Consider the following 17,799-nt stretch of genomic DNA (forward strand, 5'->3'; position numbering starts at 1 on the left):
ATTATTAGTAATTTTTTCTATCATCCAACTATTAAATTTTTCTTTAGTCATCAATCATTAAATGACTAATCATGGTAAATTTCAAAATTGACATAATTATAAATTTAGCACTCAACATCTATACATTATGTCAATTTAATTTTGAATTTTAAAAATTAAGTTCAACATTTATAGATTACCTTATTCTATCCCTTTTTTTCACATGAAAACATAATTCAATTGACAAGGTGTAAATTAGAAATAAAATAAATGGTTAATTTTAAACTAGAAAATCTACAAATATATTGTTTTCCTTATACTTCAAATGGTTAAAAACTTAATTGATATCTGTCAATGATATTAACTCATTTTTTGTTAGTTTAAGTTGGCGGTAGTTGATGAAGCAAATCAAAGCTTAATTTTTTTTTAAATTTATTAGACTTAAAATTGGATTAAATTAGCGGAGTCAATACTTTTTATTTCCAATGAATTGGATACTTCTTAAAATTTGGGTTGTTTTGTTTGTTTGTTGTTTAGTTTGTCATGGAGTCAAACACAAGGATAATATTGCAAAAGGATAAAGTGGTAACACTCTAATAGCTCTTATTTACCGACGAAATCCATAATTTGATATCGGTTTTGACAATTGATAATGTGAGTTCATTCACAAGTTTGTTCAAACTCTCTGATCTCGAAATCGTTCAACTTATCCACTTGGACTCAACTAAGCTTATTGCCATTCCAGCTTCGGAGTTGATGATTTCAAAGACACTTTTATTTTTTTTTTAACAGTAGGTTAATGAAACAAGTGACGAGACTTTTTATTTTCTTTAAAGATTACAATAACAAGAGCAACTCGACTAAACTGAACTTGAACAATTCAAGCACAAATATGAAGAAATCAATGATGAGTGAACCGACGAGGCTCGAGTCCTCTCAACCACTGGCTTTCTATCCAACAATGGAGAACTAGAGAATCAAGAGAAAAGAAAAGAAAACATGAAAATTATGATATTATGTTTTAGGGTGTTTCCATTTTGTTATATTTTCAATCGAATTTAGTTGATAATTTTTTTGAACTTTTTAAGTAAAAGAGTTATAGAAAAAGAAAGTAAAATTTTAGAAAGATCAAATTACACAATATGTAAAACATCGAAAGTTAATTTTTTAGAATCAAAACTAAATTGGCTAAATGTATAAATCTTGAAGGTTAAAATTGTTATTATATTTATTTTAAAAGTTGTCATATTATTTTTTATAAGTTAATTTAACGGTAACGGATAAAAGGGGAACAAATTTAAATAATTAAGTGATAATTTTGTAAATTTTTATAATTCAGTGATAAAAAGAAATAGTGATGGATTATTGATATGGTTTTGCTTTTTGATTATTGATATGGTTTTGCTTTTTATTTTGTTTAATCAAGCCCTATTATACTTGTTGCTTGAATTCCATCACGTGTCCTTTTGACTTTCACTTTGATGTTCTCCCTTGGAATATGCACGATGGGGTGTGTGTAGTAAAACATTCGGTGCTCCACCATGGAAGTTAAATAAATAATTTGTTTATATTATCAAGAACACCAAAAACATTTTAAAGTTAAATAAAAAAAAAGTTATTTTCTAAAGTAATTTTTAATAAAAAAATTGTTGAAATAATCCATCAAAGGAATATGCCAAAGGAATCATGAAAAACGAAAATATAAAAAACCGTTGAAATAAACTAAAAGAAAGGTATTTATAGCATAATATAAGAGAGACTAAATTAGCCAAAAAAAGCCGAAAGAAATATTTGGCAAAATAAGCTTTTTTTTTTTTTTATTCAGAGAAATAGGTTGATTTTGGAGAGAGTGTGTGAAATCGCATCCAGTTAGACGCGTTTTCTACATAATTGGACAAGTTTTCCAAGAAAAGTGCGTTTAGTCAGACACGTTTTTTCTTTAAGCCGTAATTTTTAATCTTTTAATATAGTCAATTTTTTTGTCATATGGTTAAATGTTAATAGTTTTGTTCATAGTCCCAGGTTTGATTTTTCTCCCATTCACATTTTCATTTTTTTTATTTCATGTTGTTTTAAACTTTTATTCTTTTTAATTAATATTTTTAACATATTAACTCATTTGATTAGATGATTAAATAATAATTTCATCATCGCATCTTAGGTTTAATTCATCTTTTAAACACAATTGTAATTTTTATTACACGTTTCAAGTCTTTTTAAATTAATAAATATATTGTTTTTAAATTTTTATTTTTAATTCATCTTTTTATTAATAAATTTTATTTATAAAATTAAATAATAAATATATAAATATATAATAAAATATATTATATATATCATTATGTTAAAAATATTTGAAATCAATAACTCCTTTATATATAATATAAACATAAACTATTTTTATATATTTTTCTTTATATATAATATTTATTTTCTCCACGTATATTGTGAGTATAGTAATTTCTAATATTATAAAATGAAATAATTATTTCAAATATAATTATTATTTTTACATGTAAAATATTTCAAATATCATTGTTTTTATCTACATTGTGGGTACGATATTTCAAATATTTTAAATGTAAAATATTTCAATTAATTATTTAAAATATTATTATATTTATATGTGAGATATTTTAAATATATATACGAAACATATAATACTAAAATTTACTACACTCATGATATGGTTTGAAAAATAAATATTACACATATAAAAATAAAATTTACTAAAATAATGATATTTATAATAATTATTTGATTTTATAAATAAAAGTGTTATTAATTAAAAATAAAAATTGGAAACAATATATTTATTAATTGAAAAAGCTTGAAACAACATGAAATAAAAATTACAAATGTGTTTAGAAAATAAATTGAACCTAAGAATCAAGGATGAAATCATAATTATATAACCATTTAAAATATTAATTGAAAATAATAAAAGCTTAAAACAAGTTGAAATACAAAATATAAATTTGAGTGGGAGAGGATTGAACCCAAGACTTAAAACAAAAACACTAGCATTTAATCATCTGACAAAAAAAAAAAAACTAGTTATATTAAAAAAGTTAAAAAATGCGATTTAAAGAGAAAACACATCCAGTTGAGCTAGCTTTCTTGTCAACTGTGTAGAAAATGTGTTTAATTGAACGCGCTTTTACACTCTCTCCAAAATCGACTAATTTCCTTAAATTTAAAAAAACCTATTTTACCATATATTGTTTTCGACATTTTTTTGCTAATTTAGCAAATAAAAAACAAAAAGAGATAATGATAAATAAATAAATAAATTAAGGTTTAAAATTTAATATTAAAATCAAGAAACAGAAACTTTACTAAGTATTTAATAGAAGTGATTAAGAAATGCAATGCTTGCTACCTAACAAACCATGAAAGAAAAGAAAGCATAACTTTAGGAATCAATTTCATATAGACAATATTAGATTAATCCAATTAAAACCTTATGTTTAATACCTAATACCCAATACCTATTACCTATTATACCCTTAATGCCCTTAAATCACAATCTTTTTCCCTTTGCTTACTTGATATTAAACCTAGTCTTCTGAATTCTAAATTCATAAGAGTTATAAATCACAATAAATAGATATTTTTTTGATTATTTTTTGGAAAATGAACTCAATTTCAATTAATTGATTTATAGCATCTGCTTTTTAATAGTATCTATCGATACTTTTAAGGTTAGAAGAACAAAAAGAATCACTCAATTGGATGACACAATACAATATATATTTAATATTTCTTTTTTTTTCTTTTCAGTCGACTAGATATCAATCAAACTTTTTCTAGACGAATGTTTTTTCAAACAATTTCATATCTCACGTTCAATTATCAAATCTGTGTAAATTACGAAAATATGAAATTGCTTTTCTTTTTGGTTAAGGAAATGTCTATTTTGACCCAATTTATTTCATAAGATTCTCTTAGAAATTGATTTTATATGGTAATGGCATAATGATAAATTTAGTTCCTAATATTAACCTCTTTAGTTAATTTTGGTCCTAATTCTTTTTATTATTTTGATTTTAACTTTTAAAGTTTAATTGCACTAATGCCATAATCTATGTGACAATTTATATTTACAAACACTTGAAATTTTTTTAAATTTTTATGAAATATATTAAACAAATGAATTGTTACTGGGTTACACATTATTATTACAATCAATTTTTCATCTAGAGAAAATTATTTTACTAAAAATGTGAAAGTAAAAGGGAAAGTGATTTGAAAAGTAATTAGGGTTAGAGAAAAAAGTTAAGGACTATTATGACTATATTAATATAAATTTATATCCAAAACTGCCATTTATCAATTAATATATAATTTGTCTACAAATACAATTTGTAAAGTTACAAATTCATTCTCTACTTAAACCATTTACAAATTTGCATCTGAAAAAAAATAGAAATAGAAATACAATTCTCTACTTTTGCAATTTACAAACAAAATTGCATAATGTAGTTGGTGATTGCTGACTTGTGAGCCATTATTGACCTTGTAAAATTATTCATTAATCCCAATACCAAATCCTCAATGCCTTTGGGGAGAAAAATTCAATCTCCAGCCACCAGCAACGTGGTTTCCACATGGATATGATTTTTGACATAATAAAATAATGCACAGTTTGCCTTCATAGAATGAATATCTCTCCCATTTCTTCTTTCCCTTGCTTTTGTTCTTATTAAATCCAATCTATATTATCTGTTATCACAGTAAGCAAAGGCCAAAAAAAAAAAAAAAGAGAGAAAAAAGTTTGGGGTTGTTAGAATCTTCTTTAATTCTTTGTCTATTGAAGGCAACCCAAGGCAGAGATTGTTTTTCCCCATTGGGACTGAAACTAAAAGAAAAATATGCGAAATGTGTCCTATGAGGTTCTTGTTGGTGTTCTTCTCGGCCATTTTAGCAGGGTATTTCGCATGGAGGACGGTACGTTCATCATCTGATATCGACGGCCAAGTTTCTGAGGATTCCGAGAAGATTATTGTAAAAAATAAGCAAGAATTCAGTTTCAAAAGGGTATGAAAATATTTTCTTTCTTTTCCAGGAATGTTTCCTTTTTTTTTTCTAGGTTTCTGTTGTTCTTGTTTGGGTTTTATTTCTTCTTGTTTCTAACATTCATATTCCTGAATTTCAGATGGTTCAGAATGGATTCTGGGTATTTGTGGATATGGCTAGTGGGAAGTATTTGTGGAGGAATTTCAAGGAACTGAAGAAAGATAAAAAAATGAAGAACTCTTAACAGTTTTAACATATTGTACAAGTATGTTGAACTAGTTTTTCTTCTTTTTTTTTTTTTTCTTGTATCAATAATTGTACCATAAGAACATGTGAATCCTTTCTTGTTCTTTTCAGACAGAGAGAACTTGAAATATAAAAGATATGAAATCTTCACTTTTTCTAGATCTATACCATGTTATGATTCTGAATGCAATTTATTCAAGTAGAATCTTTGCTAGAACACAACTGAATGCCCAGTGAAATTGTTTCTTGAATTGTTAAAAATGAAATTCAAATTCATCTTCATGGCTGCTAAAAAAACATAATAAAATTGAAGAACTGGGGTTATTTTGCCGTCAGCAAAGCTCTTGCATAACCTTTAGATATTTGGAACTGCTCACTCATGCCAAAATGTGCCATGAGAAGCCAAACATGAGTGAGAAGCTCACCACCTCGTCTCAGCTGTTGGCAATGCTGACTCCCCCTGCTGTGACTAGCAGCATAGGTTAACATCTCCAACCAGATATCTCTAATCATATCCCATCTAACTTTCTTGTTGGTGACTCCGTTTAGTGCTGATGCTAGCCGGCATGCATCGAACAACACAGACTTGCTGCTATCCCCCTTCACTTTCCCAGGCAGAACATCGATGTTTTCTCGAAGCAACATTTTGCAAATTGCAGTCATTTGGTACATTGTTGGTTCTTCCAAGAACGTCATGGCTTGATCCAATGACTTCCAATACGTACTTGTGTTGCTTTCCTCTTCTTGCATTTCTAACTCACCGTCAATGGCTTGAAGAAACATTTTGTTACATGTAATCCTGTGTTTTGCCTTTGTTCTTGAAAGGGTTAATCTTTCTTTGAAGAACCTCTTGGCCTCAGCCTGAGTGTCCCGGAACCTGATAAGTCCAATCCCAATTGGCAAGAGGAAAGGAAAAGTGGCCAGTAGACAGAACATATAATTTGAGATGCAATAGCTCACTTCACGGGATGATTGAATTTCGCTTGTTATGGTACTCAGTGCTACCTCCGAGAAGTAGCAGAGCTCTGTGGCAATGTGCCAAATAAGGATACTCTGATCAAATTCGACATTAATACTCCACTCAAGGCTAAGGCGAGTTTGCCGCTTATACATTTGAAGTATGTTGGTTCCCCTTTGGCTGCACAAATCCCTGAAATTGCCATCATCTTGTTTCTCCTTAAACTGATTAAATTTCTCTTTGACATGCTTGAAAATCAGGTTTTTGAGATCATCATCAACTTCTGCATAAGTTTCAGGTGGCCATTTCTCCACTACCCTTTTCAGGAGTCTGAAGTAAGGCTTTTCCTTGAGGAAACTTCCAAGTAGACTTGACTGTGGCACCCGACTCGACCACCTTTTCCTTACTGGTTGTAAAGAATGGATGAGTTTGAGACATGATGTTTTGTTGTGCTTGATCAACCAATGATTGGTTTGGTCTGAGAAAAGTAGTACCAGTGCTGCATATATCTCCAGAAAAACGGCTACAACAAGGAGAAGAAAAGTTATGAATATGTCTACCTTTTTATACTTCTTCATGTCCTCAAAAGAGAAAACCAGCAACACCAGGAAAGTGAGACAGAAAGTAGTGATGCGGCGAATCAAACCCATAGGAGTATAAATGACAACTGCTTTTGTGTATAGCTTGTCATACATGAACCCTAGTTCAATAGCGACCACATCAAAAGCATCTTTACCAGACATTTTCTGGAACAAAGATTGGCTCTTCTCCCTGTCTTTGAAGCTTAGAATGAGATCTGCAAACAGGCACTTGAATGTTTGAAACAAGGCATGAGCTTTGACTATATTTTGGTCATCAGGAGTGGTTCCTTGAGGGGCAGCTACGTCCAATTCTTCCTGAACATCCTTAACCTCTTCAATTTCCATAAAGAAACCTTCAGCTTGTTTCAGCCTGTATTCATTCATCAACTTGGAATAGTTTGGACCAGGATCTGGAGAAGTCAGCATTGAGTCTCGAAGTTCATCACTGCTTGCTTTCCAAAGAGTCCAAGTCCTCTCTCCATACTTAATTGATCCAACCACAATCATCGGAATGCTTAGCAACGAAAGACGGCTATCTGACCAGGCCATCAAGAAGATGTATCCAGTCACAACTGTCTGTATTATCAGTCCAAAACAGTGCCTTAGCCACAACTGATTGTCTTCCAAAGCATAAGCTGTAATGGTATCGGGGCCACCCAAGTGCAGCAGCAAAAAAGGCGCCCAAAATGCTGTAAGTTTAGTGTTTAAGTCAACATCACCTCTTTCATCATATATATCTCCCAGGTTATTTGTTAGTATGCCAAGTGCAATGGTTGCAACAGAGTCAGCCAGCAAGTAGGAACACCAAACAATGGCTCTAACCTTTACTTTAGGAATGTATTTCCTTTGGCTGCCTAATACGATGAGAATTATTTGGACAAGAAGGCTCGTTACAACCATTGCTCGAAGCTCCCAGTCTTTCCATAACTTCATTAGCTTTGGGGTAAAAACTTCCATTGTCTCCCTCCTCCTCTTCATTGTAATCAAGCCAGTAATAACTGAATAAGCATAAACAGAAAGTTAAGTTTGACAATTGTTTACATAACCTCTTCATTAAACCACAATTGGTAAGAAACTCAATCTCTCTCTCTCTCTCTCTATATATATATGTTGTTTTGTAAACCCAGGGTATCCCCAATCCGTATTGGACTGGAAGCGTTTAAAGTAAAGCCTCCCCAACAAGTGTGTTTCTCAGGGATTGAGCTTGTGTTCTCAACTTTACAAGGGCGAGGTTGCTTCCAACTTGACCAACAGCTTGTTGGTTCAATCTTTATTTTTAGTCTTTAGAACTTACATATCTAGAAATCAATTATATGATCATTTGAAGGTTTCTAACATTGCATTCTGAAAACGTTGTACTAAATGTATATGCCAATAACTTGTTATCTCCCATGCTACAGACCTTATTATTCTTACAATGTGATGATTATCTCAACATAAACAGAAGACACTACATTTGGAACATCATGATAAAAGCAGCAGCAGAAAGCAGTTACTTACCAGCGGTAATCATTGGAAATACTAATGCTGTTTCTCTTCCTGATACCTCTTGTCAGACAAGGTATTTTGAGTTGCTCTTTAAACTACATTTTTAGACCTTCAGAAGGTTTTAATAGTTTCTTTACTTTTAATGGAACTTACTCCACAAAGTGTATTGCTTGTGCTTAAGAGTTGATTAATGAGAGTGAGGGCTAAGTTAAATCAGATTCTTTGTTTCTAATGGGGGATAAATAGCAAGGAAAGAAAGGGTTCCTTTCTTTAACTGGGTTACTATTAGGTTCCTTATATTGATCCAAAGGAAAGAATCTTGACATTTAAAGGGTTAAGTTTTTTTAATAAACTGAATTCAATGCCATTAACCGTGGATAAATGCTCATGAAGGATTAATATATGTTTTTAATGTTTTCATTGAATCTGTGTGATGAAACAGTGATTTAGTTCGTGGCATTGTTTGGTGAATCAAAGACATATTCAGGTTAAACATATTTATAGCCCACCTTCCTAAGGAAATAGAATAGAAGGCATAAAATTTTAGAAAGTCTAGATTGGTTTTAAAGTAAATTTGAATCAAACAGAAATCACATTTCCTGACAAACAGTCTCCATAAAAGAAAATTGCAAACTGTGGAATTAAAATGAAAATTGTAACGTTTGCTTTAATTCTGTGAGACGCCCTTGATGCTTGATCGATCCGACAACGGCCTTTTAGGACCTGGTTGACTGATTTGTGACACAATTCAAGTGAGTCGAGGATTCACATGCTGGACAGTAGTAAAACCAGTGCTCTGGATTTCTTTCCTCCTTACAAGCTTCACAATAGCTTTTCTCCAAATAACTTTGTTCAAGGGAATCATAGGTAAGCCTGAGGGGATGCTTATCGTAGTTGTACGAAACAGTTCGTGGCAGCAAAATGCAGCTGACATGCAAATTAAAGTTGCAATCATAGCATCTGTAACTAGTAGAATGGCCAAAATCACCACATCCAGAACATCTAAACTCATAATTGTAAGACAATGGCATCATTAGAAGATTGAGGGGATGTGCATGAGATTCATGGTTAACAATGATTGGTAAGAATCCACCTTTCATGTTGGTTTGAAACAGGCAATCATGGCAACCATCCGAGAACTCTGTGCCTTTATATTTACATATTTTGCAGTTACTTCTCAGATTTTCTGGGAACAGATATTCAGGTTCAGTTACCCTTAGATATTTAGGGCAGTTTTCCCCGACTTGTTCTAAGTCACCAGGAAGCTCTCCACAGGCTTTATGGAATATGTATTCATCACATCCAAGAAAACATTGATAGTACGGACCTGGAATGGTTTCCTGACAGCGACTGCACTTCACTTCAGATTCAGGAATTAGCTTATTTTTGAAGATTAAGGGATGTAAGTGCCTGTAAGATCTTTTTCTGACCTTATCCAACTCATCTGAAACAAATTCTTCAGCAACAAAGGTTTGCTTTCTGGGGTCAACAATGAGCCTTGGAACTCCTTCAATGTTGAAATCATTGCTTCCATCTTTTGGCAGGCACTGAATTATCACCAGAAGGGCACCTGCAGACTTGGCCTGTTTCTTTAAATTATCCAATTGTGTTTTTTGAGAGAGTGGTGTGCTGATGATCACACCGAGCTTCAACTCTTTTAGTTGGATTGAAGCAATTGAAAGAGAAATCTCGAAGGATATGTTGTTGAGATGTTTAGAGTTTTGGAGAAATGGGGTGATTTCATCTTGGTCAATGAGAGGGTATTTCAGGTGTTTGGCAAGCTTGTAGGCTACCGTGTTCCTTGTCTGGCCTTTCACTGCTAGGATTATTGGGGCATCCAGTTGTTCAACCTCTTGTTTTTCCATTTTCTTTCTGGTTTGGGTGCCTATGGAAAGAGATTAATTGCAACTGTGAGGCTAGGTTACTCGAATTCAGGGATGGAGGACTTGGACATATATCAAAAGGACACGGTTACGTGAAGGAAAAATAAAAGTATCTGAGAAACATGGCTTCTGAAATTATGAATACTTGCTGTCCAAGGCCTCTGAGAATCTTTCTTTTCCCTTTTCTCCTACAACTTTAAATGAAATCCAAGGAAAAAGCAGAAATAAATAATATGATTAATGTTAAATTCTATTCTTAACAGACAAAAAGGATTTGGAGGTAAAGTTGATTTTAATTTCAAAACAACAAAAAACTTCGTCAATTGCCATCTCACCGATTATACATCCTCCCTGGAACTTCTAACAGGCTTCTGCCATTTTCCTGGAAGTTACTGCCTCAAAACTTCTAACAGCCCAAAGCTCCAATATGAAACAATGACCATGCCAATCAACTGATCAAGGCAAGTTCTTTTCAGTTTGTTTGTTTTTCTTTTCTTTTTTTTTATTGCAATCCATTTCTCTTTGTATACGCTAGAATCTAGTTCCTGCTTTCTTATCTTTTAATTTGTCCTTCTAGCAATACAGAAATTCATGAGAACAGAAGAATAAAAAACAAAATATATATATACATACATATATTAAATCTATCATTGTAATGGGATTTGATTCTAAATGAACTTTTACAAGACAATAAATAGATGATGGGGGTTAGATTATGTTTAATTGGAACAGTTCAAATGAAATTCTAATTTAAGGTTCATGAATTTTCATATGAGCCTGATCATATTTGTAATCGAAACTTCCAAGTTGAAATCCCAAATTCTAATTGTTGGGATATACATTTGGGAATTGGTCATCTCATGTACTTGGATTATATTTGGATAAAGAACTTATCAAATTCTAGATTTTTTTTCTTGCATTTGCCTGAAATACACCTCAAGCACATGAAAACCATTGAAGTTTTTGGACAAAAAGGGTTTCAATAAATTTTTTTTTTTGCCGCACCCAATAAAGGAAAATGAAGAAAACTGAATATTTATGTTTGGAACAAATAAAAGATGAGTTCATTGTATGTTTCCAAATATACTTATATCCGGTTAGTTTATTTCTGGTTGGAAATTCAACAAGAAACTTTCTTCTCTTATTGTATTTCAGAACATTGATTTTGATAATTATAGAATACAGTTCCAGAGGTAATTACTGTAAGCATGTGAAAAATGTAAAAATGCAGGGGACGAGTGAAAAACAAAAGCCGCATACCATAGAAGAAAGAGGCATGAATAAGGAAGCATGTGATTTTCCAGCTCTGGCGCAGCTCTGAATTTTTGTGCAATTCAGCCCTTTTCAGCTTTTGGTTTGGCATTCACAAGAAAGGCACACAAATACTGAGAGTTGAGTTCCATGGCGTTTGAAACAATACATATTCTGATAACCAAACTAGAATTGGTTGCAAGTAATGAACCTAACTTTCCGGGTTTGAAAACCAATGTCATCAATAACAGAATTAAAGAGCTAAAACGTTTGCAGGAAATCATTGAAACTGCAAATAAAGCAATTGATGATGAGTGGGACAACCTTCTGAAAGATACTTTTTCTTTGGAGGATGATATTGAGGCCCTTTTGGGCAGAACGGTGCTGCAGAGTCACAAAGTCTGGAGAAAGAGGCGTACTTCCAGCAGCTTCTCGAGTGACGGGTCTTTAAGTAACAAGATTGAGCAACTGACAAAGGGAATAAGGTCTTACAGCAACAAAATTCAATCAAGTCCATCAAGTGACTCTGGAGTTCCAGCAGTAGTTTCGATTCCACCAGCAAAGCCATCTACTGACTCAGAAGATCTGCAAGTCTCAACTGACAATGAGACTGTTACATCAATTGCATCTACGATTGTTCTAACAGACCTTGAAAAGAAGTTAAGTCAACAAGTACTCAGCCGGCTTACTTTGCAATATCTCCTTTTAACAGTTAATGGGGCATACCTTGGTAAGGCGATTCTTCTGTGGAGAGTCTACAATGCAGATGATATCAAAAGGCATTTCCAGTGTCGAGCTTGGATTCGTGTCTCTGAAGAGATTGGACAAAGAGAGATATCACTTGCCATTCTAAAACAGGTTACTGGTTGCCAAGTGGAAGAGCAGCTGCCCCTTCAGTCACCGCAGCGGACCCTCCATGATTTCTTATTTTCGAAGAGGTATTTGATAATTTTATATGGTGTCCAAACAGCTGAGTTTTGGAACAACATCAAAGCAGCCTTCCCATACTCATTGAATGGTAGCAAGGTGATCACTGTTGTTCAGAATGAAAATGTTGCAAGGAAAATTAATTCATGGATAGGTGGGAGACACCATTTCCCCAACTTAAAAAAGCTGAAGGGGCAATTAATAGATGGATTGCCTCAATCTTCAACTTTTTTGGAGGAGGAATATGGTATTACTGGTGTAAAAGCTGCAATTGACAAGTTGACACAATCAATTCTGAATCCGCACATTTTGCTTTTCCTCATTTCAATCAAGGGTACAGTAGGTTCTGGCAGGAAAACCTTGTTATGGCCAATCTACAATGCAAAAGACATTAAACAGCGCTTTCAATGCCGTGCTTGGGTTCATGTTCCTCAGGAGTATCACGAAATACACATTCTGACTGACATATTTGAGCAAGTCACAAGTGTCAAGTTGAAAGAAAGGCTGACTGTGGAGTTACTACGAAAAAGGCTTCACAATTTCTTAGCTCAAAAGAGGTACCTTGTGGTTTTATGTGACGTATGGATGAGTAAAATATGGTGCAGTCTCCAAATTTCCCTTCCAAATTCGTTGAATGGTAGCCGGGTAATTTTTACTCTAAGTGAAGGCGAAGCTAACTCTGGAATGATGAGAAAGTTTCCACACTTAGAAGATGTGCTAGAAGATTTTTCAGATCAAACAGTTGTAGAGAATTGCAATAAGCTTTCTGATGGTAAGGACGAAAAGTCAAGCATTGTTGGTTTGGCTGATAAAAGAAGGGAATTAGCAGAACTAACACTCAACAGCTACAAGTTGCATTTTCTAATTTCAGTGTTAGGGGTGGCAGGCTCAGGCAAAACAGCCCTTGTCTGGACGATTTATGACAATGTAGCAAGTAAGAGGCACTTTGAATGTCGAGCTTGGGTTAATGTCCCCCTGAAGTTGGATGAATTCAGTGAGAGACAGCTATTAATTGACTTACTGGGACAGCTTAGAAATGCCAAGCAAAAAGAGAGCTTGACTCTTGAGAAGTTGAGGGAAAGGCTTCAGCTTTTCTTAACCTGGAAGAGATTCTTGATAGTTTTGGATGATGTCCCTACTCCAGATGTTTGGGAGAGACTTAATCATGTCTTTCCCAATTTATCAAATGGCAGCAGGGTGATAATCACTACTCGTAATGCATTTCTAGCATACCATATCAACCCAGAGACTGTAGTTCTGCAACTACGGCCCTTAACTGATGATGAAAGCTGGGCATTGTTCTTGAACAAGGTAAAGAATAAGCAGGGAGATATTAACTTAAAGGAGAAGATCTTGCAAATATGCCATGGCCTACCTCTTCGAATTGTCCTGCTTGGAGGTTTGTTATCTAGGAAGGATAATTATGTTGAATGGACAAGTGTGATCAATCATCCCATTCCTAAATTGGAAAAGAAAAAGAAGGTAAGAACTGAAGATCAAATGAACCCATCTGGCAAATCAGCTTCCTCATATGCCAGGAAAAAACATGAGAAGAAAGCAATAATGATAGATCCTAAAACAGCTACTACAGATGGCAAAGATTTTCCAAATCAGTCCAAACAAAAAGAAGAAAAGAGGAAATTGCAGACGGAGGCAACTTCTGTCGGTGATCTCTCAAACTCAGATATTATGGCTGTAGCCTACCAGGATTTAGCCCCAGCTTTGAGATGCTGTCTTCTTTACTTGGGTCTTTTTCCCAAGTCGTATGAGATTCCTCTTAGAAGGTTGTATCAACTTTGGCTTGCCGAGGGGTTTGTGACAGCAACAGATCAAGTGAAAACTCCTCCTGAAAAGCTAGTGGAAGAATATTTTGAAGAACTCAAGTGTAGAAACATGATTGAGGTTACAAAACTCAAGTTAGATGGAAGGCCCAAGGCCTGTCGCGTGCCAAATACCATATACAATGATCTGTTTCTAGATACAGAGAAAGTTGGGTTTTTTCACTTCTCCAACAGTTCAGGTATATGTGGATCACCGTGGTTTAACATCCGACGGCTTTCAGAAGACTCGGATATTTCCTCCCACTCCAAACACTTAGAAACCCGAGTTCGACGACTGCGTTCTTATATTTCTTTCTACGGAAAAAGAAGAGATGCGCCTACATATGGAGTAAATGAGCTTCTTAGCAAGGTTGTTGATAAAGGCTTTGGAATGCTTGTAGTGCTTGATCTAGAAGGTGTTTACAAACCAGTGCTTTCTGATACACTGGGCAAACTACCATATCTAAAGTATTTGGGGTTGAGGCGAACACTTTTGGATGATGTCCCACAATCAGTTGGTGACCTGCATCACCTGGAGACTTTAGACATAAAGCACACTTTCATAACCAAGTTGCCTAGTACCATCTGGAAGGCAAAGAAACTTCAGCATTTATATATGAGTGATATTGATGTTGATTTGTCGTCTCTAAAGCCATTTGCTAGTGGTTCATTGAACAATCTTAAGATTTTGTGTGGGTTGGTGATTAAAAATGCGAGCCCCAACAGAAACTGGATGAAAAGTTTGGTTGATCTGAGGAAATTGAAGTTAACATGCAATGAAGCATCGCATGAAGTCATAGGTCCCTGGATCACTCATATGGAAAAGCTTCAATCCTTGAAATTGAGATTAATAGATAAATTCAATAAACCTTTAGACCTCATAGTAGAGGATCCGCAGAAATGGAATCAGATGGGACTATCACAACTTTATTTGCTTGGAAAACTTCCAAAGCAAATTGGTTTTCCCGAGAATCTTGAAATACTGACACTGTCAATGACACATCTGTTAGAAGACCCAATGAAAAAGCTTGGGGAGCTGAAGCAGTTGAAGGTCCTTAGGCTTTATGCTCAATCCTTCTTGGGGACAAAGATGACTTGTGATCCACCAGGATTTCCTCAACTTAGGGCCTTAAAGTTGTGGATGTTATATAAACTGAAATGCTGGACTGTGAAGGAACGAGCCATGCCGAAGTTAAGAGAAGTAGAGATCAGAAGCTGCAAAAATCTTAAAAAGCCTGATGGGTTGGAAAATCTGGCAGCCTTGGAGGAACTGACCCTCACAAATATGACAGAAGACTTTATAGCAGATGTGGAAAGAAGCATGGATAGCAAAGTAACGATCATGAAAAACTTCTACTTTTCTCCTGGATGGGTAAGTTAAATTCCTCTCAATTCCTATCTCCATCCTTTTCATTTTTATGTCTCTTCACATCTCTTTCTTTTCTTTGCAGGAACAATAAGTATTGTAGGAGAGACAATTGCTTCAGGTTGCAACGCAGTCTTTCCAAGTGATACATAGTTTATGGCATCTTCCTGAGATAACGGCTTGGCTTGTTTCTTCCCAATTGTAGTCCAACCCCTCAGCAACAATAACTCTTGTTGTACTAAAATTATTTCTATTGTTCTCTCTCAAAAGACCTATTTCACCACCCATTTACAGAAATATACGTTTGACTTGATTTAGTGTCCAGAGATATATATGATATATATGGGCCTTTTTATGAAAATAACCTTTTAATTTTAATTATGTAACAAAATGACCTATTTTTTTAATTAAACACCAAAATGACCTGAAATCTACAATAAAAATTGGTGGAGCCAAATTAAATGGCGCCACCAACTTGTCACGTCAGCAGAGAGTATAAAAAATTAATTTTTGGGTAGAGCCAAGTAAAATGACGCCACTTGTATAAATATCAAGAAAATATTAAAATTTTTTAAAATATAGGAGGACTTAAAAAAAAGTACCCATTTTTCTGGTGGAACCAAATTAAATGGCGCCACCAGATCTGCCCATGTCAATATTTTTTTTTTTTTACTTTTTAACTCTTTTACTTTTTTTTGTCTTTATTTATTTATTTTATTTATTATTATTAATTTTAAAATTTTAAAATATATATTTAAAATATTTTATTAATATATTTTTAAATTTTAAATATATATTTTAAAATTACTTTTTAAATTTTAAATATTATTTTTTAATATTTAAATATTTTCAACTTTCAAATTTGTTATTAGTTTTATAATAATTTAAATATTATTTAATTTGTTTTATAATATTTTAAATTATGATTTTAAAATTATTTTTAAAGATATTCTGCTTTTAGTAAAAATAACCTAAAAATTTAATTAATTATCAAAATGACCCATTTTTTAATTTGGCTCCACTAACTTTTATAGTAGATTCAGTCACTTTTGTGTTTAATTAAGAAATCAATTATTTTGATAATGAATTAAATTTTGTGTTATTTTTATAAAAAGCCAAGATATTCAAACTATTTTTAAATTCTATTTAAAAGTTAAAAATAATATTTTAATTAAAAAGTGAAATTGATTAATTAGAAAATAAAAATATTTGTTAAAAAGATTTATTTGTTAAAAATGAATTTATTTAAAAATATATATATTAAAAAGTAAAATTTAAATTAAAAGTTAAAATTATATATTATAAAATCACATCATGTCAGTGATGTGATAACGCATAAAATTAAATATTAAATAAAGAAAATCAATAAGGGGTGGAGGGTTTGGTCCCTTGAGATGAAAGAAAAGAAAAAGATAAAAGGTTAAGTTAGTTAATTTTTTTATATTGTATAGTTATTGTAATATAATAATTATTTATATTGTATTTATGTGTTTTTATGTTATGCAGATATCAAAATGTTTTCTGGAGATGCGGATCACACTTCATCAAGGATCGATTTAAACAAGAAAATTAATTATGAATTAAATGAAAAAATTATTTTAGTTTCTCTTTTTTCTTGCTAAGCAAGACTTTGCTCAATGTGTTTTAATTCATGAATGTGATATCTATTTAGTCATTATTATTCCTTTTAACTATTTTCTTGCATGAAATTAATCAGTATGTGTTGGTTATAATTTTTAAATTTTAGTACACATTTATAAATTTATATATTAATTTTCTAATTTTAGTACACATTCATAAATTTATGTACTTAATATATATTTTTAATAGATAAAGAAAAAAGATTTTCTTAATAGGTTTAAAATGTTTAAAACTTAAAGAAATTAAATATATTAAAAATGTTAAGTATAACCAATATTAAAATTATAATATATTCAATATATTTTTAAAATATATTTTAAAATGTTAATATATTTAATATATTTTTAATAGGAAAAGAGAAAATGATTTTTAATATATATAAAATTTTAAAAAACATAAATTTTTTAAATATATTGAATTTTAAATATGTTAAAAGAAAATGTTGAGTATAATCAATTTTAAATTTTAATAACTGAATATATTTAAAAATATTAAAATTTTGAACACATTAAAAAAATAAGTCTATATATTATATGTAAGATAAAAGTTCTCGTATGTAAGATAAATTTTGAGTTTGAATATACCTAATTTATATTATATGTAAAAGCTGTATATATTATTATAGATATCAATTCAATAA

The 17,799-nt window shown here is 32.1% G+C and overlaps 4 protein-coding genes across 4 annotated transcripts; 2 read left to right on the top strand and 2 right to left on the bottom strand.

Moving 5' to 3' along the window:
- Nucleotides 1-4,480: 4,480 nt before the first annotated feature.
- LOC108477240 (uncharacterized) lies at nucleotides 4,481-5,403 on the top strand. Its single transcript, XM_017779731.2, has 2 exons — nucleotides 4,481-5,019; nucleotides 5,138-5,403. Exons 1-2 carry the CDS (start codon nucleotides 4,861-4,863, stop codon nucleotides 5,240-5,242), a joined length of 264 nt encoding a protein of 87 aa, XP_017635220.1. The 5' UTR covers nucleotides 4,481-4,860; the 3' UTR covers nucleotides 5,243-5,403.
- Nucleotides 5,142-8,400, bottom strand: LOC108477239 (uncharacterized). Its single transcript, XM_053021362.1, has 2 exons — nucleotides 8,284-8,400; nucleotides 5,142-7,781 (listed from the first exon to the last, which is right to left on the bottom strand). The coding sequence occupies exons 1-2, from the start codon at nucleotides 8,294-8,296 to the stop codon at nucleotides 5,566-5,568; spliced, it is 2,229 nt and encodes a 742-aa protein (XP_052877322.1). The 5' UTR covers nucleotides 8,297-8,400; the 3' UTR covers nucleotides 5,142-5,565.
- A 587-nt stretch (nucleotides 8,401-8,987) lies between these two features.
- Nucleotides 8,988-10,136, bottom strand: LOC108478812 (uncharacterized). The gene has a single exon (XM_017781267.2). It carries the CDS (start codon nucleotides 10,134-10,136, stop codon nucleotides 8,988-8,990), a length of 1,149 nt encoding a protein of 382 aa, XP_017636756.1.
- Nucleotides 10,137-11,555: 1,419 nt separating this feature from the next.
- LOC108477433 (probable disease resistance RPP8-like protein 2) lies at nucleotides 11,556-15,815 on the top strand. Its single transcript, XM_017779974.2, has 2 exons — nucleotides 11,556-15,524; nucleotides 15,604-15,815. The coding sequence occupies exons 1-2, from the start codon at nucleotides 11,556-11,558 to the stop codon at nucleotides 15,610-15,612; spliced, it is 3,978 nt and encodes a 1,325-aa protein (XP_017635463.1). The 3' UTR covers nucleotides 15,613-15,815.
- The last annotated feature ends 1,984 nt before the right edge of the window (nucleotides 15,816-17,799 follow it).

The sequence above is a fragment of the Gossypium arboreum genome, chromosome 11, assembly GCF_025698485.1.
Source record: "Gossypium arboreum isolate Shixiya-1 chromosome 11, ASM2569848v2, whole genome shotgun sequence".
NCBI classification, from domain to species: domain Eukaryota; kingdom Viridiplantae; phylum Streptophyta; class Magnoliopsida; order Malvales; family Malvaceae; genus Gossypium; species Gossypium arboreum.